Source organism: Tachyglossus aculeatus, chromosome 1, assembly GCF_015852505.1.
Source record: "Tachyglossus aculeatus isolate mTacAcu1 chromosome 1, mTacAcu1.pri, whole genome shotgun sequence".
NCBI classification, from domain to species: Eukaryota; Metazoa; Chordata; class Mammalia; order Monotremata; family Tachyglossidae; genus Tachyglossus; species Tachyglossus aculeatus.
The window spans coordinates 147,341,899-147,365,775 of NC_052066.1; the positions used below are offsets into that span (position 1 = coordinate 147,341,899).

At 39.5% G+C, this 23,877-nt stretch overlaps 1 protein-coding gene across 1 annotated transcript in view; it reads right to left on the reverse strand.

The window, feature by feature from the left end:
- DYNC1H1 (dynein cytoplasmic 1 heavy chain 1) overlaps positions 1 to 23,877 on the reverse strand; it is a 71,955-nt gene that overhangs the window by 37,922 nt on the left and 10,156 nt on the right. The window contains exons 2-32 of the mRNA XM_038752629.1: positions 23,735 to 23,822; positions 22,490 to 22,663; positions 21,507 to 21,762; positions 20,984 to 21,170; positions 20,493 to 20,764; positions 20,172 to 20,399; positions 18,235 to 19,311; positions 17,372 to 17,551; positions 16,528 to 16,677; positions 15,836 to 15,982; positions 14,603 to 14,743; positions 14,085 to 14,261; positions 13,854 to 13,964; positions 13,647 to 13,766; positions 12,575 to 12,814; positions 8,868 to 9,023; positions 8,564 to 8,677; positions 7,942 to 8,052; positions 7,647 to 7,856; positions 7,222 to 7,368; positions 6,846 to 7,012; positions 6,582 to 6,755; positions 5,476 to 5,641; positions 5,205 to 5,393; positions 4,919 to 5,113; positions 3,667 to 3,949; positions 3,266 to 3,366; positions 2,844 to 3,003; positions 1,194 to 1,437; positions 823 to 1,006; positions 307 to 519 (exon numbers count right to left, since the gene is read on the reverse strand). Coding sequence (XP_038608557.1) covers positions 307 to 519; positions 823 to 1,006; positions 1,194 to 1,437; positions 2,844 to 3,003; positions 3,266 to 3,366; positions 3,667 to 3,949; positions 4,919 to 5,113; positions 5,205 to 5,393; positions 5,476 to 5,641; positions 6,582 to 6,755; positions 6,846 to 7,012; positions 7,222 to 7,368; positions 7,647 to 7,856; positions 7,942 to 8,052; positions 8,564 to 8,677; positions 8,868 to 9,023; positions 12,575 to 12,814; positions 13,647 to 13,766; positions 13,854 to 13,964; positions 14,085 to 14,261; positions 14,603 to 14,743; positions 15,836 to 15,982; positions 16,528 to 16,677; positions 17,372 to 17,551; positions 18,235 to 19,311; positions 20,172 to 20,399; positions 20,493 to 20,764; positions 20,984 to 21,170; positions 21,507 to 21,762; positions 22,490 to 22,663; positions 23,735 to 23,822 — 6,362 coding nt within the window. The remainder of the gene's footprint in view (positions 1 to 306; positions 520 to 822; positions 1,007 to 1,193; positions 1,438 to 2,843; positions 3,004 to 3,265; positions 3,367 to 3,666; positions 3,950 to 4,918; positions 5,114 to 5,204; positions 5,394 to 5,475; positions 5,642 to 6,581; positions 6,756 to 6,845; positions 7,013 to 7,221; positions 7,369 to 7,646; positions 7,857 to 7,941; positions 8,053 to 8,563; positions 8,678 to 8,867; positions 9,024 to 12,574; positions 12,815 to 13,646; positions 13,767 to 13,853; positions 13,965 to 14,084; positions 14,262 to 14,602; positions 14,744 to 15,835; positions 15,983 to 16,527; positions 16,678 to 17,371; positions 17,552 to 18,234; positions 19,312 to 20,171; positions 20,400 to 20,492; positions 20,765 to 20,983; positions 21,171 to 21,506; positions 21,763 to 22,489; positions 22,664 to 23,734; positions 23,823 to 23,877) is intronic.

Below are 23,877 nucleotides of genomic sequence, written 5' to 3' on the forward strand. Positions count from 1 at the left end.
ATTTTGAAACAGTGAAGTCCAATTTGGGCATGAACCAAGGCTTTTCAAGGACTGAGCCTGAAGAATGGGATGGGAAATAGTCCAAAAAGAAAACCAGAAGCCACCTAGTACATAGTGTCACATCTCTTGAGACTGTAAACACTTTCTAGGGAAGGGATATATCTACCAACTGTTGTACTGAACTCCCCCAAGTGCTTAGTACAGTGCTCTGCACATGGTAAGCACTCAATACCACTGATGGATTGATTTCATATATATTATTCAAGTGATCTAGTGAGGTACCAATAGTGAAGACTTTCCAATTACCTTCTCAACCCACATTCCACCAACTTCTTCTCCATCACCGTAGGTTAGGTACATTTCCTGGCACACTTTCTTGAGTTCCTCTCGCAGAGCAGTCATTTCACCACGATGATACTGAACTCCGGGGAATACATCAGACAAAAGACTGAACAACAGTGGAATGTCTTCTGCAACCAGTTTTGGTACCATGGTCTCACAAACACTCTGGATTAGGATCTGTTGCAGGGGGGGAAATAAATAAAAGGGTACGTATCACTGTACCATGATCATTCATTTTTTAGCTCACCATTCCAATTTACTTGGATGGTACATATCAGAAAATAGTCAACTTATTCCTGCATATTTCACCTAGTCAACATCCAAACAAGAGGCCTCAACAAAGAAGAAAAGGCAAGGTTCTGTGATCATCATACACATACATATACAAAAAACAAATTGGGACTAAGCACTAACCAAACGGTGCACTGGCATCTGACAGTAGCTTTGAGTACTGTAAGAGATAACACATTCTGTACGAACCTCTTGCTCTGGTAGGTTTTCAGCAATTTCTCCTTCATCAACCACTTCACCCCGTTCTTCTTTCTCGCGCTTTATCTTCTGAATTCTCTCCCTCTTCACATTTCCTGCACTCACCAAGACACTCTTCAGAGCTCTCAGGCCAAAGTCATAATGGCTTTGAGAAGATAATTGTTCATCACACAGCCTGCAAAATGGCAGAAAATTTTTTCAGTTACCTAAAATCTAAATGCAAAGCAGCTGTATGCATCTGGTTCTCGCTGGATAAAATACCTGACGGTTCAATTATGTGGAAACAATCATGAAATCAAAAAGTGGAATTTTTGAAAAATAACTGCTAAGTTCACAGCACTTATTACATGACAAGTACTCACTTAAAAAATGGCACAATCTTGTTGGCAAGTACTTCAGCCGTGCGAAAGCCCTGAGAATACAACATGACTTGGGCAATCAACTGGCGATCTGGCTTCGTCATTGCCAAACTTCGAAACAGCTTCTTCAAGTTGTCTGGAAGATTCGATCTACCTGCATAGCCAGGATTCATGGTAATGAAGATAGCCATATCTGGGCTCACTTTGACCTGTTTGTTGAGCAGCTCACAAGTGATAGGTGCAGAAGCTGAAAAATAGCAAAAAATGAGCTTTTAGCTCCATATAAATTATTAAGAAGCAGGGATGCTAACTACCGCCCTCCCCAAAACTGGCATAGGAAAATCCAGGGGAAAGACACAGTTGGATCCTGACCAGTGCTATCTCGGGGAGAAATCCTAAACCCTATGGCTTTTCAGTACAGCTGATGATTGCCAATCATGCCTCCTATTGATTTTGCTAATCAGTTAGCCTCACTTCCTTAAACTTTCATTCCTACTTTTTTGGCGTGGTAATGACATTAAGAGTACCTACTCTCCGCTTTCCAACCACTCCTCATCTCATCTTCTTTCCCCATAAGAATTCCACTGCACAACTGAATTACAGAATAAGCAGAACTTAATTCCCACCACCTGCATTTGGGTAAAATATCTCATTTTGCTGTGTCTATGCTTTAGTACTTAATATTTATCTGCATCAGAGTAAAACTGGTGCCACAGTTAAAATCTAAGTTCAAAAAGAACAAATAAGAACTTCAGCTTTGATTACCTGCCAGTAACAAGTACAAAAAGCCTGCAATTACTGCTACTCCAGTTTGAAGCATTATTGGTTTATATTTTCAGATTCTGGCAGAAAATAACTTGAAGTTGAGATAAATGAACAAAATGGAAAAATACTATTTGAAAAGAGTTCTAAAAAACATAAGGCAAATCCCCACTAGTGTTATGGTAGAAAAGAGGTATTCAGGGTAACTTGATATGGAGATGTTTAAATTCATTCATTACCAAAAAGACCATGGCACTAGGTCTTAACTTGGTAGACTACCTAGTAGAGTGTTAAGCTGGTAACCAGGTAAGCAGATTTGCAGGCCAGAACTAAAATGCAGTCATTGTCACCTACAGTGGTGTCTTCCTGCTTCTAAGCCAGCTGTCCGTAACCCCTATGCACCACTGCTCTTAGAGACTGCTGCATACCAGGGATTACTAAATACATCCACAGATGGCTTGGCACTAGATATGATCAACCAATCAATGATACTTAGAGTGTTTATGGTGTGCAGAGCCCTGTACTAACTTGAGGAAGTTACTGCACTTTGGCCATTTAATCCCCACTCTTCTACTGATGATCAGGAAGACATTATGTGCAGCACTCCAAATGCTCAAAATAAACTATACACCCTTGTTCTAGTGTAGCTTATACTTCAAACTAAAACACTTCCCCCCAAAATTTTCAGTAGACACCCCCTGACTCCAGTCCTTCATGCTCTGTTAATTTTTCTGGCAGCTTAAAACTTTCTCAATTGCTGTTTACTGGCCTACTGATTTTTTCCACACCTTTTACTCTGATTTAGTTCATGATACGAAGAAACATTACGAATAAATCTACATTAATATGTCTTTAGAAAAGAAAAGGGTGTTTAACAATGAGGTTTCTTACTCCTCTCGTAGTTTGGATTGGAATGTTCTCGTAGGGCTTCTTGGATGCACTGAACTTGCTGAGAAACGGCAGACAACATACGCTCTTCCAGTCTGTTGAACTCATCGAAGCAGCCCCATGCACCTACTTGACAAAGTCCCACAAAGATACGTCCCATTGCCTAAAAAAAGGAAAAATACAAGTCACTTTGTAAACACTGTCGGTGTTTTTTTGAGAAGAACAGAAATAGTATTGGTAAACTCCCTGCTCTGCTCTCTGCCCAATAAAAAACTGCTAGCTCTTATATTTGCAGGTCTCGAAAGTTTTTCTCCATTATGTTAGCTATAGAAATCTCTTTGGAGTCACCAAAATATTTCCATAATATGAGATGCTAAAACTGAACATTCTGAATGACTGAACTTCAAATGAAAAGTTTACTGTACCTGAAAGTCAAATGTTTCATCGCAGTTGAAAACCAAAACAAATCGTCCAAGCTGGTGCCCAAGTGCCTTGACTGACTCTGTTTTACCAGTCCCAGCAGGCCCTATGTTTTTAAAAAGAAATGCTTTTAGATTTCCAACACCCAGTATCAAACTGGCACATTTTTGCTAGCATTAAAGAATCAGAGATTAATTTAGTTTTAAATGAAAGTTAATAGTTATTGGGAATTTTCAATAGCATGAATTTACGGCTTTAAAAATCATCTACTCTGGGCAATGTCACTGAGGAATGCAATCTGATGATGTGAAAGTCTAGTTGCCATTTTTCCAGTTTGTTTCACTTCACCAAGTGAGAATATTTTTTAAGCTACCCTCCTTTCCCCACCACGTATTTGACAACTTACCAAATGGAGATCCCCCAAGCCTTGCCTCTAAGGCTTGTGTCATTGTCAGGTAGCAACGGTCAGTAAGAGGTGTCTGCACTAGTTTATCCTGAACTCCAAGGTACTCAAACCCATAATTAAATTTGGCATTTGCCATTTGAATAGACAGCTGCTGCAGAACATCAGTTTGCTTAGGATCAAAGTAGAATCGCATCTGGCTAAGCCACTCGAAGGATTTAGAATTGTCAATCTTGCTTTTGATCAATGATCTTGTAACATCTCTTTGGTGCACTAATTCTGTGATCTAAAAAAAAAAATGAGACAAAAATTAACTCAGCATTAAGCATCCTGTGAAAAGACACAATTGAAAACAACTGAGGCACTTAAGACCGAGAGCAAATGAGTGTCATGAGGTGCAATCTTCTAAACTCTCCCCTTGGCTCGCAGGTGGAATGAGGCACCCCCTGCAGCTCAGCAGCGTGGCTCAGTGGAAAGAGCATGGGCTTTGGAGTCAGAGGTCATGGGTTCAAATCCTGGCTCCGCCAATTGTCAGCTGTGTGACTTTGGGAAAGTCACTTAACTTCTCTGTAAAATGGGGATTAAGACTGTGAGCCCCCCGTGGGACAGCCTGATCACCTTGTAACCTCCCCAGCACTTTGTACATAGTAAGCGCTTAATAAATGCCATTACTATTATTACTATCATTATTATTATATGCATCCTTGAGGACCACCCAAGCAGCCATTTACTTGGGTGGGAGGTACAGAAATGGAGTTACCAGTTTCGGGTTTTTTGCCTTTTTAGTTTTTTTTTTTTTTTGGAAAAGGTATTTGAGTGCTTACTATAAGTTAGGCACTTAAAGGTATAAGTGCTGGGGTAGATATAAGGTTGGACACAGTCCACCTCCCACATGAGGTTCACGGTCTTAATCCCCATTTTACAAATGAGGTAACCAAGGCACCGGGAAGTAACTTGCCCAAGGTGACACAGCAGACAAACAGCGGAGCCGAAATTAGAACCCAGGTCCCGTGTTCTTTCCACTAGGCCACACTGCTTTCGTTTTCTTCCCAAAGTCCCTTCAAGTACCTAGCCCACATGATCCCATCTTCTTCTTGTACTATGGTTAGCTAATGCAGATTTTTCCTTCCCGTTTCCAAACTATTCAATCATCTTGAGCATTTTCTAAGTTTCCTCACTGGATTTATTGTAGTTAACTTTCATGTGCTTGCCAGGGGCTTGGGTGGGGCATGTGTTACACAAGGCACACACTCACCAAGTGTTCCAACTTCCTCCTGCGGAGTGGGGGCTGTTCCATCAGCACAGAGTCTGCCAACACATTCAGAGTAACTTCAACATTAGTCAGCACAGACTGCAGAGAAGCAGAGTCACCTCCACCTCCAACGGCACTTAGCGCGGCCTCTACATTCTCAGACCAGGCTATCTGGGCTGACAAAACAACCAGCTGTGCCTGAAAGAAAATAAATTTACAATGATTAAAACAAATTGATCATTAGGCACATCACCCCTCCAATCTGAAGCGCTTCTAGTTTTAAAGATACCTGATATTTGTCGATCCAAGTGATATAGGTAGTTGGATCTATCGAAGTTGCTTTCCCAAAGATCTCCACCTCTGTAACGGACTCGGCAAGTAGTTTGGCTAGGGTGACCCGCATTTCCTTCTCCACTAACGTGAGCCACTCATTGATTTTAGGATGCTCTGTGATTGACACCGGACTCTTAAACATCACCTGAAAAAATGAAAATATGATTTAAGATCTGCAGCAATGGTACTGCCCATGTTTGTGAAATGTAAAACGCAATCTCAACTACCTCTTCTCCTTCACGTGATGAGATGCCCAGAACAACAGAGTTATCCTCATTTAGGATGATGCTAGAAACTCCAGCAAACATCTTCTTGAAATGCTTCTGCAGTTTAGCTACATTCTTGCTGTTTCCGATGATCTCTAGCAAATCTTCGTCACCAACGAAGTAGAACCTAACATTAACGGTAAAGAATTCATCTTTAGTTTAACCACTTAAATGTGGGCAAAGGCAATCTAACATGGATCCTGGGAAGATATACATTTGTGGGGAATGGAAAGGAGAGAGGCAAAAGGACCAAGGGCCCTTTAGAGTGGAAACCAGGTGGCTGCTGCTTTTCACATCTTATCTGCCATTCCCCACAATACTTTCTCTTCTGGGACTATTGTTCTTGGGCCCCCTGCTCTTCATGGAAAATCTGCCTTTCCAGGAGAGAGCCAGACCTCAGCACACATCAGAAGTCACACAAAAACCCAGAGCAGTGGTAAGGGAGCATTGTCAATTACTGCTGAGGTGCCTACACAATATTAATACTCAAACATATTACACTGACACTAAGAAACTAAAAATTACAAAGTGTCTGCTTAATCTGTAACAATGAAGTTCATTCTCTCCCCACCCACTTACATTGAATCCTTAGAACTATAAAGCTGCCACACAGTTATAGTTTAGATTAATTATTTAGAATTATGGTGTCTATAACCCAATTCTGGTGGCACAAACATTCCCACATTAGTACTAATGATCTAAAATGAAGAAAAATTACTTCCAATATCAGACCAGTGATAAGCTTCTTTCATATTCTGCTGCTCCCCAAACTGTCATCCCATATATACTTCTGAAAAATTAGTGACCCTCCTTTTAAGGTAACTGCTAGACAAGCTTAGATTGCTTTTAAAGGTAGAGCATTAATCAGCTAACATGTTTTGAGCCCCTAGTTAAAAAAGATTTAAGGAACAACATTATTCAATTGAATGATCATCTGAAGGAGATCTGATGCACTTACTGGCAATGAAATGCCTAAAAGGGTAATGAGAGACTATAATCAGTGAGGGGATTTAAGTAATACTGTGTCAAAAAATAAAAAAAAAGGGGGGGACATTCAAATATCTTACCTGGGGAAGGATGATCTCTCTCTTTCCAGGTATTCTCCTAGTGCCTTTTGGATCTTTCCAAGCAAGTCTGCCAATCTCTCCAGAGACCTCTGTACACCTTGGATGTTAAGAACATCCATCACAAGGGGAGATTTGGATACTTTTTTCATCAGAGCCAAAAACTCTGTACTGATGCTGCAAGTCAAATAAGAAACAGTTGAGCTTTAAATTACAGAGAAATACAATAACTACCAGAAACAAAGAATCTCATTATCAGAAGCACACCTTTGGAATCTTTGAGTTTCCACTGGCAGAAGATGCTTGATATCAGCACTTCCAGTAAAGATTCCCTCTAGGTAGACCCACCGTCTCTGGACATCAATCCATACATCAAAGAGAGCCATGATACGATTCAATTTGTCTTCCCAGCTCAATGCATCCTCTTCAAATACCTAGCAGTGGTGAGGGGTGGGGTTAAGAAAGCTTTTATTACCTATTAACCTTCAGATAATTATCAATTAGCACACACATTTGATAGTCATTCAGACAGCCAATTAGTTATTCCAAGATAAAGGAATTACAGTTTAAAGGGCCTGCCTGGATATACATTATTCTTCAACATGTGAAATGACAAGTCTACACAAAATTATTTTACAGATACCTTGTAATATGGAGATAACTTCATAGCAGAGACACTGTTGATGTGCTCTTTGACCTTGTTGAAGAGATCATCCCATCCACGAATCAGGCGACATTTGTTCTGATAGTTGACCAAATCTAATTCATAAGTGTTCCACACTTCCCTTATCTAAATGAAAACAAAAGGTTAGATTGATATTTGAATATCTATTATAGGATTCACACTGCTAAACTGGGGCCCTCTCAAAGATTCCTTGTTACCAATTTTTAAGTTTCAATAAAGGAATTATTTATAAAAACTTTGTTCTGGAAATAGTATTTTCTAAACATTTCTGCTGATCTATTTCCTCCAGTTTGGCAAACTCAAGCCCCTCTGGCAATATCTGCTAGAGGGCAAAAATCTACAAAAAAGTAAAAAACTCCAAACCATCCATTTATATTACTTACCTGTTTCAAAAATTCTTCCAAAGCCATTTCTCCCTGTGCTACCAGTAGCACATCTTTGACAATTGCTTCATTTTTCTGCAAATCAACATCCCAGATCTGTCCCAGTGTTAGCTCAGATACGACCCAGTTAACATGAAGCCTCTTCATCAACTGCTTCCAATGGCGGTCTTTAAGAGCTTCAGACTTCAACTCAATCACCAACATGTTTATCTACAAAAGGTATAAAAGGGAAGTAAGTAGTTATAATAGTTTCAAACATGTTCATTTTCAATATATATACACACCAGTAGTTTACCTTCATATAGCCTTTCAGAAGCCTCTGAACAAATTCATAAGAAGCATATTGCCGCAAACGTGCAGGAAAGTTTTTCAGCTGGTTCAGGAGTGCATCCAAATTTTGTCGAAGCTAGCCAGAAAAATATAAAATGATATTTAGCTGGTCAAAAACATATCCCCCTACACTGGGCAAGAGTTTTGACTCACTTTTGCTGTGGGGTAGGAGGGACCCAAATCTACCCTTTCCAACAATATAGAGAAGTTTTAATTTTTGACTTCAAGGGGTGGTTTTTTTTGCCTTTTTCTTCCAAAAGTATTTGTTAAGTGCTTACTATGACCCAGGCACTGTTGTAAGCACTGAGATATAAGGTTATCAAGTTGGACACAGTACATGTTCCACATGGGGCTCACAGTCTTAATTCCCATTTTACATATAAGGTAACAGGCACAGAGAAGTTAAGTAACTAGCTCAAGGTCACACAGCAGACAAGTGGCAGAGTCGAGATCCTTCTCTACTTAGAATAATCCTTCATGATTATTCTAACATGACAAGCCGAACAATTTACATGTAAATTTCATTTATCAATAAACACTAACTGACTATCATCTGCTGACCAAAACCCCAAAGAACCCACACATACCTTACGAGGCTGCACTGAAACCCACGGCTGTTCCTTCATTTGATCAATTTGCTCCCAAACTTTGGAAAGCTCAGACCAAACGCCTTTGAGATCTTGCAACTCTTCCAAAGCCACCTACAAGTTTGAAGAATTAAACAGAAATAAAGACTTATGAGGTAGATAATACAAGTTCAATGCCTTTTCATAAAGTGTAAACTCCATGAGGAAAACCATCACATCTTTTACTTTGAGTGCACGCTCCCAAGTGTTAATACAGCCCTATGGAGGGAATAGTTGGCTCTAATACTGATGGATCAATACACACCTGCACACGTTCTTCGCTGCCACTGAGCAGTCCTGTATCTGTCAATTCTAGTGCTTCCTTGGCCTTTGCACATTTCTCGCGATCATCCTTTAGCCGTCCAAACTTCCCTTCATAAATGGTAAGTGCCTGAAGAGCCTCCTCCGGGCGTAGGTTGCCCTAAAATGAGAGTGAACAGAGGAGTCAAGGCATGAGATTGCTTAAACGTCCCATAATTTTTAGAAGTCTGAGGTCAGCCCTGACATTTCTGCAAAAAACAACAACAAAAAACCAAACTGCTGTTCTGGTCCAGGAATCAATTAAATGTCATTTTAAAGCCTCCATTCTTATCTCACTTTCCCATTTTATGTTTTCTGGAAGGGGTCTGTAACATTAAGAACTCTCAGAGAAGTGAAGAAGAGAACTCAGAGGAAAGAGAACGGGCTTTGGAGTCAGAGGTCATGGGTTCTAATCCCGGCTCCACCACTTGTCAGCTGTGTGACTTTGGGCAAGTCACTTAACTTCTCTGAGCCTCAGTTACCTCATCTGTAAAATGGGGATGAAGACTGTGAGCCCCACGTGGGACAACCTGATCACCTTGTAACCTCCCCAGTGTTTAGAACAGTGTTTTTCACATAGTAAGCTCTTAATAAATGCCATTATTATTATCATTATTATTAACTCTCATTTCTGACTTCCACCAATCCAGGTTTTGTTTCAAGAAGCATCATGCCTAGTGGAAAGAGCACAGACCCGGGAGTCAGAGGATCTGCATTCTAAGCCCAGCTCCTCCACTTACCTGAAGTGTGACTTTGGGCAAGTCACTTTACTTCTCTGTGCTTCAACTATCTCAACTATAAAATGGGGATTCTCCCTCCTTCTTAGACTGTGAGCCCCATGTGGGGGCAGGGACTGTGTCTGATTTGCATATACCCCATCTGCCCCAGTGCTTAGTACAGTATGACACACAGCAAGCACTTAAATCCCACAATTATTATTAACATTTCTGCACATCTATAATAATAATAATGGCATTTGTTAAGTGCTTACTATGTGCAAAGCACTGTTCTAAGCACTGGGGAGGATACAAGGTGATCAGACTGTCCCACGTGGGGCTCACAGTCTTAATCCCCATTTTACAGATGAGGTAACCGAGGCACAGAGAAGCTAAGTGACTTGCCCAAGGTCACACAGTTGACAACTGGCGGAGCTGGGATTTGAACCCACAACCTCTGACTCCAAAGCCCGTACTCTTTCCCTTGAGCCACGCTGCTTCTTAAAAAAGATCCAAATCCTGAGGTGATTAAATACTGGAGTGACAGAGGAGGAAGGAGACAAATGAACTTGGAAAAGACCAGGGCAGAATGTGGAAAGAGGGAAAGGTAATGAACTATTCATTCACTCATTCAATCGTATTTACTGAGCGCTTACTGTGTGCAGAGCACTGTACTTAGCACTCGGGAAGTAGAAGTAGGCAACATATAGAAACGGTCCCTACCCAACAATGGGCTGACAGTCTAGAAGGGGGAGACAGATAACAAAAAACAAATAGATGTCAATACCAGAATAGATAGAATTATAGCTATATACACATCTCCCCCTTCTAGACTGTCAGCCCGTTGTTGGGTAGGGACCGTCTCTATATGTTGCCAACTTGTACTTCCCAAGTGCTAAGTACAGTGCTCTGCACACAGTAAGCGCTCAATCAATACGATTGAGTGAATGAATCATTAATAAAATAGAATAATAAATATGTACAAATGTACACAAGTGCTGTGGGGAGGGGAAAGGAGGAGGGGGGAGAGAGCAGAGGAAAAGGGGGGCTCAGTCTGCTCAGGTGTTGCAAATGCATACGGGAATTTTAAAAAATCAGTCCGTCGATCATATTTGAACTATTTACTGCCTCACAGAGAGAAGAGAATTGGATATTTGTTCCTAGAAAGCAAATACTTATGGGTCCAAAGTATATGCAAATTGAAACCATCAGATGGGATGACCTTAAAATCTCTCCTGTGCTTCTCCAATTCCCACCTCTTCCTCCACCCTTTTCGACTCTCAAGAAGGGATCTCTCAACCCCCATCTAAATCTACCTCTTTCCACTTTGGCTTCAGACCCCAACCCGTCACAACTTCATAAAGAAGCAGTGTGGCTCAGTGGAGAGAGCACAGGCTTGGGAGTCAAAGGTCATGGGTTCAAATCCCGGCTCTGCCGCTTGTCAGCTGTGTGACTTTGGGCAAGTCACTTAACTTCTCTGTGCCTCAGTTACCCCATCTGTAAAATGGGGATTAAGATTGAACGTGATCACCTTGCATCCTCTCCAGCGCTTAGAACAGTGCTTTGCGCATAGTAAGTGCTAAACAAATACCAAAATTATTATTACTATTATTAAAAAACACTTGCTCCTCCACCACCCGACTGCCATCTTCAACTATTCACTTTGCAACAGCTTCTTCCGCACTACTTTCAAACAGTGGGGAAGCAGCTGTTGAAAAGAAACAGTTGTTCCGTTCTCTCTAGACCGTAAGCTTGTTGTGGGAAGGGAGTGTGTGTTTATTGTTGTACTGCACTCTTCCAAGCACTTAGTACAGTGCTCTGCACATAGTAAGTGCTCAATAAATACAACTGAATGAAAGAAAACATGCTTACATATCCTCTCTTCTTCTCTGCTATCTCGCATTTCCTCCTGCCTTCAGACATCTCTAACCTGGATGTCCCACTGACATCTCAAAATAAACATCCAAAACAGAACTCATCTTCTCATCCAAACCCTGTCCTCTTTGACTTTCCCATCATTGTAGACAGCACCATCCTTCTCCCTGCCTCACAAACCCGTAAATCTTGGTATTATTCTCGACCCATCCCTCATTCCACCCACATACATGTCACCAAATTACGTGCTTTCTACCTTTACAACATTGCTTTAATCCACCTTTTCCAATTCATTCAAACTGCTACCATGCTGATCCTAGCACTGATTGACTGAAGTGAAGTAACTAAGAAAAACAACCGAATCCCCAAATTAGAAAGTCAGATCAAGGCAATGACTTCCTTCCCATTCTCATTCTGTATTTCTCCTAAACCTTTCAGTGAATTAGTTTAAATTCAGTCTACATTAAACCAGATCCTCCATCACGCTATTTTCTCCAGGTTTCATGAGAAGTGACGGTCAAAGGAAATACTGAAATTGGTCATATTGTAGTGTTTTTGGCTACGACGAAAAAGGTTTGCAAAATAAAAAGGAAGCTTTAGGGCATCCTTATAAGATTTGATCTTCTGTCTGTTGGTAATTGAAGTCAAAATGTTAAGCCTATTATGAATTCTGTTATACCCACTCCTTAAAATATGCACATGCCCTTTGTCTTTCTGAGGCTTAAAAAGAGTTATATTATACGCCAAAAGGGCTAGACTGAATTTAAAATAAACAGCTAATTATCCAAATGTCTGCTTCCAAATTGAATAATAATAACTATTATTATTATTATGGTATTTGTTAAGCGCTTACCATGTCAAGCACTGAAATAAACTTGAAAAATTCCATAAAGAACTTGGACAACCAAATACATCGGGCAAGCATCTCTCAGGTGGCTCAAACAATTATATGTAACAGCCTTGGCCCCGGATAGTTCAAATACTATAGTTTTCTACTTATGCCAGTCAACTGATGTAAGCATTAGCATAGCAGAATACTTAGGGAGAAACATTCCCTTTGACATACAAACAGAAGACTTACGGTTACAGGCTTGGTTTTCTCCCAGTCAGTCAGGAGGTCTGTTGTGCGGCTTTCCACTGCTCGGTCCTCTTGGACAATCTTCATTTGCAGGTTGGCTACTTGCTGCTGAATGGCAGAATCCTTACGACGCATGATATCATTGAAAGCTCCCCATTCGCCTTCAATATTATCAATATATAACCAAGATGGAGGAAACTGGAACCTCTGCTTTTCAAGCAAGCGCTGGCCATTGCGGTAGAGCTTTAAAAAAAAAATACCAAAACAGACATGATATTTCTTGCTAAGTGGACAACTTACTAGACTAAAAATATTTATCAGGCATCTAAAATGTGAATCACTGTTTGGTTGCACTTAGAAGATTTATCATTCATTAGACAGCAAGCTCCTTGAGGGCAGTGATGTCTTTAATGTCAACTGTACTCTCCCAAGAACTTAATACTGTGCTCTACATTCAGCAGGTGCTCAATAAAGTATTACTGAGAGCATCCTAGGAGCCCACAATCTCACAATGAGATTTCCTGAAGAACTTTGCCTTCAGTAGTTCAGGAGCTGTCATTTGGTCACCTTGAAAACAGATGTATGTTGGATATAATAATAATAATTATGGTACTTGTTAAGTGCTTACTATGTGCCAAGCACTGTTCTAATCACTGGGATAAATATAAGGTCAGCAGGTTGCCCCATATGGGGCTCAAAGTCTTAATCCCCATTTTACAGATGAGGCAACTGAGGCACAGAGAAGCTAAGTGACTTGCCCAAAGTCACACAGCTGACAAGTGGTGGATCCGGGATTAGAATCCATGACCTCTGGCTCCCAAGTCCGGGCTCTTTCCAATAAGTCACGCTGCTTGCTTGTCCATTTGAGTGTCAAGAAAATAAAAACTGCCACGCACAAGGATACCCATGATTCACATTGTGATTCATCTAACCGAAATATAAATTAGCTTGTTTTAAATGTTTATTAAAGCAAAAGTATCTGCACTTTTTCAGGCTGATTTGGAAACGAGACAAAATACCAAGTTGCCCCACCGTTACAGAAACTTATTTCAAATACAGCTAATAATTTACTTACTTCAACTTGTTTCTCAAACTGCTTGATCTTGCGTTTTAAAGACTGTACATATGTGATAAATGTCACTGCATCAGATGTGCTAGCTGTATCAACTGAATGCTGTTCTAACTCTTGACGAGACTGCAAGGAAAGAATATATTTTAGGAGCAAGTATTTAATGCTTTAAGAGGAACGAAAAAGTATATCAGAAGATTTGCATCTTCTCACCTTAGATATTTGAGAATGGAATTCTGTCATGTTCTGCCCCAGCATCTGTCCAAATTTGCTGAGAACCTCTTTATGCCAAGAATCATATTTCAAGTTGACCTTAGACTGGACCTGGAATAGAGTGAAATAAAGAATTATGTCAAGGCTTCTCAGATACTTGAGTTTAAAGTTCTTCAACAACTCAATCCTATTAACTATTCAGTTAACTGTCAATGACCTGTTGGAGTTTACCTTGCCATAGTCTATGACTACTGGTCCAAACTCCTTCTTGGTTTCTGCATTGTCAAAAGTTCCTCTGGCCTTCCTGATCTGCACCAAAAGGGCTTGCCATTTATTTAGATCTTCTCCAAGGCGATTATAAATGTTCTCAGCTTGCATATCCCATAAGCACTGATACTGAAGCCACACCTATAGATCAAGAACCGTGTAATAAAATACCGTCAACATTTTTTGTACAAAAGCTTCCAAAAGCATTAAGAGGAAATTGAATCATTCCAAAAACAGAGGCACACAAAATTGGAAGACGTTTCATTTCTCCAGATTCTGGAATTGTCAGATTAGAAATGTATTCACTACGTTATAAAAACAAAAAAAATTACAACTAAGCACCTGCTAAAGTACTTCAAACATTGTTAACCAATACCTTTAAATGGTTTGTGGATCACACCACAAAAATATACCTGTACATTTTATGGAGATTTGACATTTCTAAGCCATAGTTTTGTGTTTGGCAAAGTTAGGTTTCTTACCTTGACATACTGTTCTACTTCAGAAACAATCCCCATAACTGCAGAATATGACTCTTCAAGAGCTGAAGGGCCATCAGGCATCCGGGTTAAAGCATTTCGGTAAAACTTTTCTTCTTCAGATAATTCATAATGCACCCCCACCTAACCAAAAGAATTCAAATTAATACTAGTAACAGCAATTACTAGCAGATCCAACTTAAAACAGGAAACTAGGATTTAGGTCAGAATAGCAGAATACAGGTGCTCCTGCCTCCTGGCAGTTTTCCCAAAATATGAGTATTTGACTATTTTGAACCCCTTAAAGTTTGCTGAATCTTTTACCTACTTTTTTCAAAAAAGTATTTTTAAAATATTTAATGTAACATTTGGAAGGGGGCATGGGGAAATCAAAACATCCTGAATCATACTTTTTTTAGGACTCAAGGTTTTTGGCAAAATCAATTTGGTTTGAAAAAGTAGTACGTATTTTATGAATATAGTTAGCAAATTTTTTTTGTTGGATCTTGGCATACTCAGTTGATACTACAACACCTGTTGAAGGCTAATATTGATGGGAAGGAAGACTGGGAGGGAGATTAGGAAGAAACCCAGAGAACAGTGGTGGTCTCCCTTCCCCACAACTGTTTGGACATGTAGAAGCTTTGTCAGGCAGGTGACAGAGAAATGAGCTGCTATGGAAGAGGATTAGTTACTGTTATCTCCAAGACCTTCCCTTCCACACCCTCAAATGAAGAGCCTAGGTTGGAAAAAAATCTATTGCTAAACCTAGGAGAAGGTACATGAGACTGTAAGGTAAGTCAGGACAGGAGCCAAGGAACAGAAGGGATGAAATAACTTTTAAAAAAGCCCAATGGAAAAACTGAGGCACACAGTGAAGGAAAGGGGGTCCTGGTCTTCAGTTTTTTTGGAAGGGAGACAAGTGAGCTGAGTTAAAGGGTGGTGGGTGGGAATAAGAGTTAGAAAACATTACACAGGCCATCAACTTCCTTGGATCAACCCAGGCTCACCTAAATCCAATACTCCCAGAAGCAGCTGTTGAAAGATCTAAGCTACTCTAAGGATTACCAAATTAATATGTTGAACACGTGTTAGGTGATGAAAAAGCACACTGTTCAAACAGAAGAACAATCAATGCTTTGGTATCTTAATACTCCTAGAAAAATAATACATTTTGAAAGCTAAAGAACTGCATTCCATAAATTCCTTTAAAAACGGTGATTTTTAAATGCTTACCTGATACCTCTGAGACTGAATTCTAGGAAGTGACAATATCACCATCTTCCATGAGAACATTTCCTGATAAAGTTTGTATCTGCATTCTTCAATTGGTGGGTTCAAATAGATGACCTGGTTGGTTATCCTCAGTTCATGAATGACATTCTGGAATTGGAGGTATTAAACAGTTTCCAGTTAGGTAACTTCTTCAGGAAGATATACAAGTACAAGCACATATAAATATATATATGTACATTTATATAGAGAAGAATTTTTTCCTGTTGATCTTAATTCTCCTGTTAGCATCTGGGAGGCCTATCTTAAGAAATGTTCCTCAGAACCAGGCCAGAATGCAAGGAAGGCAACAGATGGACGCACTCTCCTAATTCCATAAACCCAACCACGCCAATAATTGAAAATCTATTAGGTGGTATGGTATGCAAGGCCTTATACTAAGAACATGAATTTAATGATGTTCCCCTATCTGCTGCTTATCCACCAGACCAGAAACAGGTGAACATTCAGGTAAGAGCAGGAAGTAAGCACAGAAAACATGTTGGAACCCAATTACTCCATTATGTCTGCACAAAGGGCCATTTTCAGCAAAAACGGCATGGGATATGTGGTAAACTGGCCCTAGTGTTCATGAAAAATCTGTAAGTGAAACATTTTAAGTCAATTAGAAGACTGATGGCCCGAGAAGTACTTACTTTGATCTTTGGCTCTCCACCAGGTTTGTGACTGACTTGTGGAGCATCTGTATCCATGTCAACTTCCGCCTTATCATCAGCCTGACCAAGAAGTACCTGAGTCCAAGCCCTTAGACCAGCTTGCAGACGAACCCCTAATATCCTTTCAATCTATGGAAAAAAAAACAGAATTGACTCATAATAATGTTTCGCTCCATGAGGTGGCAGTATTTTCCTCCTTTAAATGGTAGTACCGTTTAAATGAAATTAGTAGCAATAGCATTTACAAAGCACGAACTGTATGCGTATCATTGTACTTAAGTACTAGGAGAAGTATACAAAGGTGGACACAAATTCAAATTAAATCATCTGTTCTTATTCCCACAGTTGTCCCTCTCTTTCCTCATCTCACATATATAACGCTATACCTTTGTCACCATAATTATGATCATAATTATTCCTTGGCAAAAACATAGCATATAGCTGAGCTTGTTTTCAATCCTCTTCAGTTACAAGTTACATAAAGGACAAGAGTGCACTGAAAAAAGATTTAAGGATGTCGCTAAAATCCAAGACAGTAGGCTACTGGTAACAACTGGTAGTTTCAGCTAACTGATGGACTAGTGAACAAGAAGTTTGCACCTCAGAGGTTAATTATAGCAATAATATACAAAAATAACCTCAAATGCAAAAAGGTATAATGTAGAGACTGAAGCCTTAATAAAAAGGATCCCTTTTCTATTAAGAAATGTTACCAGGGTAGTGCCTGGAAACAATATGCTGCCCTTAGCATTAAGATAAAATATTTAGACTGGGTGGGACAGATTTACTATATAAAGGGAAACTAAAATACAACATCTCATACCTCCATATCCAGTTTATTCACCCAAATGGGCAAGTTGGAATATGAATGAAGATTCAAGTCATCAACAGCTTTTTGGACTCTGTTCAAGATTTCTGAGAAAGTCTTGTGATCATACATGCATGTTTCCAAAGAGCGAACTTCAAGGTCTATTTTTTCTTCAATAATCAGAAGATCATCAACCTGTTGGAGTAGACGTTGTACATTTAAAATTAAATCTCTAGTGTTTTACATTCAATCTTGTTTCCTGTGTTTTTTTCCCAGTGGCTGAAATATTTTCCTTTGTGTTGGTTTGGGAGGAGAAATCTCTCATTACCTAAGCAGTTCAATTTTGGAGCCCAGTATGTTTAATTTTACTCCTCAGGACATGTATCTTCTACCTTCAACTACCTCAGAAAACCCAATTTCAAACAATTTTAGGGGATTAATTTATCATTCTCCCCCTCCACCCCACTACTAACACACTGAAGTAGTGTGACCCTAATGTAAAACTGGCCTTCAAAGAGAGGCAAATCTCAGGCTGTCGAGCATTGTTGTGGTTGAATGTATTACAATAACTGAATACTTAGGATGGACAGAAATTAAACTATTGTCTTCAAAATGCTGCATTTGTAAATCAATACTTCACGCAACTTTAGAGACATCTATTCTTACATACATATCTTTAAATTATATATTATAAACAATTTATCTGTATTAATGTCTGTCTCCCCCTCAAATCTGTATGCTCATTGTAGTCAGGGAACATGCCTGCCAACTCTGTTGTACTGTACTCTCCCAAGTGCTTAGTACAGTGCTCTGTATACAGTAAGTGCTCAAAACCATTGATTGATTGAAATCTTATCAAAATCCTTAGAGAAACAAACCTTTTCTTGGAAATTGAAGACAGTCTCAGCTAAGCGCTGGACGTAAGGGTCAAGTTTGTAAGATTCCCACACCAATGCAATTCCTTCTCCAATCAGTGCTTGAACTTCTTTTTTCAGACCAGCTACGAGGAGTGAGATGGTATTACGCTCTTCCACTTTTTCACAGGTCCGTTCATACGTGCGGACACTTTCAATCAGAGAGATAGCAAACGGATAGAGCTGGTTGGCCTGATGAGCCTTGTTCACAATTGCTAGGGGAACACGGAAACCAAGCCATTTGAGGTTGCGAACTTCTTTTGAGAGCGTTATTATTTCAGGGAGGAAATTCACTTTTAACTTGAGGACATTCCCAGACCGGCCTCTCAAACGAGTGCTTTCAATGGTGAAAATGCGGCCAGAAACACCAAGGTTGCGCTGCTGTACTTTCCGGGCCCAGTCATCAAATATTTCTTGGGTGTTGAGCTTCATGCGGAAACTGTCTCCATCCTGCTTCAGCTTCTGACCTTCAACGTGGTTCTCCCAACCTTTGCCAAGGACATCTTCAACACGTTTCATGTAGGCAGTCAGTTGTCTGTCAATCTGTTTGGCCCAGATGATTGACCCAGATACAGGAGGCAAATCACGAACATGACTCATTTTACAAGCCTGACTTTGTGGATACTGAACTTTAAACTTGTCATGGAGAGACTCGATATCATCTTTTACACGCTGGATAAGCTGTGTTTGATACTCACGAATGGCACCACGAATGTGAGGCCTGACAAAGAGAGCATTGAATCTGGAGAAGATTCTGAACATCTCATTAGCATTCTTTGCTGTACCAAGTTGATCTCGGAGGCGGGCAGTGATTCTTGTTTCTACCCTATCAATTCTTTCGTCGTATCTCTTCATTGCTGCCTCCCATGCTTCTGTACCCTCTTTGGAAACGTCTAAACCATCGACCTCCTTGACATTTTCATAAGCAAGGTTAACTTCTTCAATGGCATTGGCATCAGCAGCATCAAAGAGGACTTCAGCTACTTTCATATCCTGGGGTTCAGGCACGTCGCCCTGATTCTGCTGGGCAACTGCAGTGACCTATACCCAAAGACATGTGAAAGGCCATTTACCAAAGCTAACTTTTAAATTTGTTAGGCAAAACTATTGCAATTTTTCTTGCAAACTTTGCTTAGGGCTTCATGAGGAGTAAGGAATCTCATGCATGACTGAGTTCAAAGCACTTGGTTCTTTAAAATTAACCCAGCTACTGAAATTTTGTCTTACAAACTTCTGGAGTGCTTTTAAAATGATTAGACATGTAGAACCAGACGTGATATGGAGTATAATAGGCATAATTTCAGCATATTAGCATAGTTCGTTAGTTTGTGTGCCAGTAAGAACACTATAACAAACAAACTCAAAAATATTATTGTTAGGTAGTTTAAGGAGAGCTACCAATGTTACTAGCACAAGTAGGTAGAACATGGCCTTGGAGTCAAAAGAACCTGAATTCTAATTCCGGCTCTACCACCTGTCTGCTGCTTTGTTGGGTAGGGAATGTCTCTATATGTTGCTAACTTGTACTTCCCAAGCGCTTAGTACAGTGCTCTGCACAGAGTAAGTGCTCAATAAATACGATTGAATGAATGAAAGAATGCTGTTTGCCTTAATTCCCTCAGCTAGAAAATGGGGATTGATACTGAGAGCCCCATGTGGGACATGGACTGTGTTCAACCTGATTAGTATAGTCCCTGGCACACAGCGTTTAAATATCACTTAAAAAAAACAACAACAACAAAAAAAGCTGTGCTATTGTAGGGATATTTTACACATTTTATATAAGCATTTCAAATCCAAAAAATGTCAACAAGACAGGGAAAACGCTTGAATATCTTTGAAGATTAAGGAGCGTCAATGTTACAAATGAAGTTCACTCTATTTCAGATTCAGAATCATACCTGTGGCCTTAAGACTCTGACAATAACAGCTCTCAGTTGTTCATGCTGACGCCTGAATTTTCTCATTTGGTCAAGACGAGACTGAAGCTTTCTGTGGGCAGGGTTAATACGCCATACCATCTTCAGATTTTCTTCTCTTTTTCTTTTCACAATATCTCTCAGCAACACCTGAAGTTTTTCATACTCATCATCCCAAGTTTGGAAGACTTCAAAGCATGCAACCATTACCTAGGAGAATATAATTAAAGAGAGTGGAAGTTTTCAAAGTTATCTGGATTTCAGGCTTGTAAACTACTGCTTTTTTTCTAAATAAAAACCTACCTTTTCAAATTCTTCATATGCCACGTGCATCAGTTTTCTGGTTCCTAACACCTTAAGTAGTTGAGAGCTCAGATCTCTTGAAATTGCCTCGACTAGACGTAACGCCCGTTGAATAGGATATTTTGTATTTCTGATTTTTCTCAGATGAGTGAAAATTGCAACTAGTGCTTGCCTTATTTTGTCAAGCTCAGTAGCAGAGAGTAAGTCGTTCAGAGGGAAGTCTTTCATCAGTGGATTGTAGTCATTGACAGTTTCCAAAGCCTGTTTCAGACCTAGATTAATAAACAATTTTTCTAGTTTTAGGATTTCTGAAATTTGATCTATATGAACATACATATGACCAAACAAATGAGGGTTTTTATTATATATATTATATTGTGCATAATAATTTAATAATAATGATGGCATTTATTACACGCTTACTATATGAAAAGCACTGTTAAAAGCTCACCTGGTAACTCCTAAGTTAAAATTTTAATTGTGATATTTACCTGTGTCTGTATCAAAGCTGACTGTGGCATGGAAGCGTTTGCCATGCTTCAGAATATCTAGTGTTAAAAGAACTTCTGGGCTTTCTCGCTTTTCCTGAATACGGTATAAAGCACGTTCCAAGTTTAGCCAAAAACTGATTTCCTGTAAGGCAGTTCCTGATGCAGGATCGCGGTCTAGTTTGGTCACCTTAAGGAGAAAAAAGAAACTTTATATAAAGCGCTTATACCTATTTATAACTAAAATTATAAATATCACTAACATAAACTAAAACATGAATTCCCAGCCCAATCTTATGCTTCAAATAGCTCTGAAATCACACAGGGCTGGAAGGTAACACTACTGAAGATGGTACACTGACTTCCCTAGAGAGAGGACTGATAACTTATAATATTTCAAATCATAATCCAGTATGCCTTCCAGCACTGAATCTTTACTTTGATATGCAATTTTTTTTTAAAGTGGCACAGTTTTCCATGCAGACCGCAAATGCTTAAACTTGGTGGTTCTTTTCTGCTTTCTTACTTTTTGAATTTCTCGAATCCAGCGGTTAACCCCAGACTGCAACTGGTTGAGAAAAGTGGGGTCTTCAACCTTATCTCCAAAGTCAGTCACTTTTGGCTTTTCTCCACGTTCATAGCACTGTTTTGCCACATTTGTAATAATTGGATGAATCGGCAAACTTATTTCTGGAATTTCAATATTCTGCTGCAAATGAAGCAATCCCATTTCAAGTTCTGCAATTTTTTTCTCAACAGAAGGAGCCATTTTGTCACCATCCCTAAGAGGATTCAAGGTATCAAAGAAAAAAATGTAAACGCACTAGAAATTTCTAAATTGCTTATTCTATTTACTATTAAATTTTTTTTTTGGCATTTGTCAAACACTGTTCTAAGCATTAGGGCATGTACAAGTGAATTAGGTCTGACGGTCCCTGTCCTGTATGGGGCTCACAGTTTAAGGAGAACAGGTATCCACATTTTACAATAATAATAATAATAATGATAATAATAATAATAGTAGAACTTGTTAAACACTTACTATGTGCCAAGCACTGTTCTAAGCACTGGGGTGGATACAAGTTAATTAGGTTAGACACAGTCCCTGACCCACAAGGAGCTCACACTCAATCTCCATTTTATATCTAGATAAGGTAACTGAGGTACAGAGAAGCGAAATGACTTGTCCAAGGTCTCACAGCAGACATGTGGCAGAGTGAAAATTAAAACCCAGATCCTTCTGACTCCCGGGCCTATGTTCTCTCCAGTAGGCCACGCTGCTTTTCACTAGTTTTCTATAGTCCTTTTATTGCCAAAGCACTCTCAAATTAATTAGCTCATTTCTGTCCTCACAACAACCCTGTGAGATATACAGGTAACATATTATATGTTGTCCTCTCACATTATGCAGCTCTACTTCATGTCTACCAGTAACAAACCAAAAATCTGCAGAAATGCAAGCACATATTTCTTTTACATAATGAACAATTAAAAAACCCAAAAACTTACCTATCTGCCTTGCCAGACTCCCTGATGTAGGATTTAAAAAATGGAGCAACTGCATTACTAATGAAAGAGTGCAGTGTTTCATATGGAGAGTCTTCACTGAGTGTGAGAACTCGCAGTTGTGAAGAAACTGGCTTATCCGCATCAATTACTGGAGTACGCTTAATGAATGCCAAGCTGAAAAGAAAATAAATTGGACAGAATCAATAAACCTTACTCAGAAACAGATTTTATGTTAACAGTAGCTGCTTCCATCTAATTCTGTGTCAAAAGACTACAGTCATCTATGAAAATTAGTTGACGCATGGCAAACCACATGCTTAAATTCAACATACAGATGAGTTAAATATAATTTGCTCTAAAGTTTCAAATGATGCTGTTTCATGACCTCTAATCATTTCCCAAATACCCTCAGTTTAGTTCTTCCAGGTTATATGAGTCACAAATGTTACGGCATACTTGAGCAGTGATTTGTGAACATTTATACACTTTTGCCCCATGCAGTTCTTAACCACTGAATGTAAAGCCTTCAAAATACAGGTTAACTGGGCTCATTAATTCTCCCTATCAGTGCTTTGCCAGGTATGCAAATGGCCAAGGGGAACCAGGTGAGAGAGTATAGATGATAGATGGCTCAGTGCAAACATCATTACCACTGCAAAAACAACTAATGTGCCTAGCTTGTTGGCAGTATGCTCAAGTGGTAGGGGACCAAAAAAGGTGCACTGCTGTATTTTCACGGGCGCAGTGTGCAAGTGACTTTCAATTTGCCACTCACACCCAAGCCACCCTCTCTTTGCAAGGTGCACTGTCTTGGAATCAAAGGCCAATTCTACTATCCTATGTTGCTGGAGAGCAAATCACCATTTTCAGGCCAGTGCTTACATCATTCATTCATTCAATCGTATTCATTGGGCGCTTACTGTGTGCAGAGCACTGTACTATGCACTTGGGAAGTACAATTAGGCAACAGATTGGGCTCAACAACAATGGGCTCAAAGCAGATAAACAGAATTATAGATATATACACATTAGTGAAACCTCTCACTGTTCCCAGGAGGCAGTATTATACTAAATTTAAATTTGGATCCATCTAGCCATAAGATTAGTCTGAAATATGTATTAGAGTGTCTAAAACTAACTATGATCGTACTTAAAAGCATTTGTTTGTAAATAGGTTGGTTTGAATTAAGTTAATTTTAGTTTCCCTAAAGTTTGCAAGGGTAGTTTATAAATCGCATCACTTACCTATTGGACTTTAGCCCATAATGAATGTCAATGTTGATGTTATAGGAAATAAATTCTTTTTCCTCTTCTCCTTCATCACCAACATCCTCTACAAAATACAAAACACATACATATTCACAAGATTTGCCATGGAACTTCTGGAG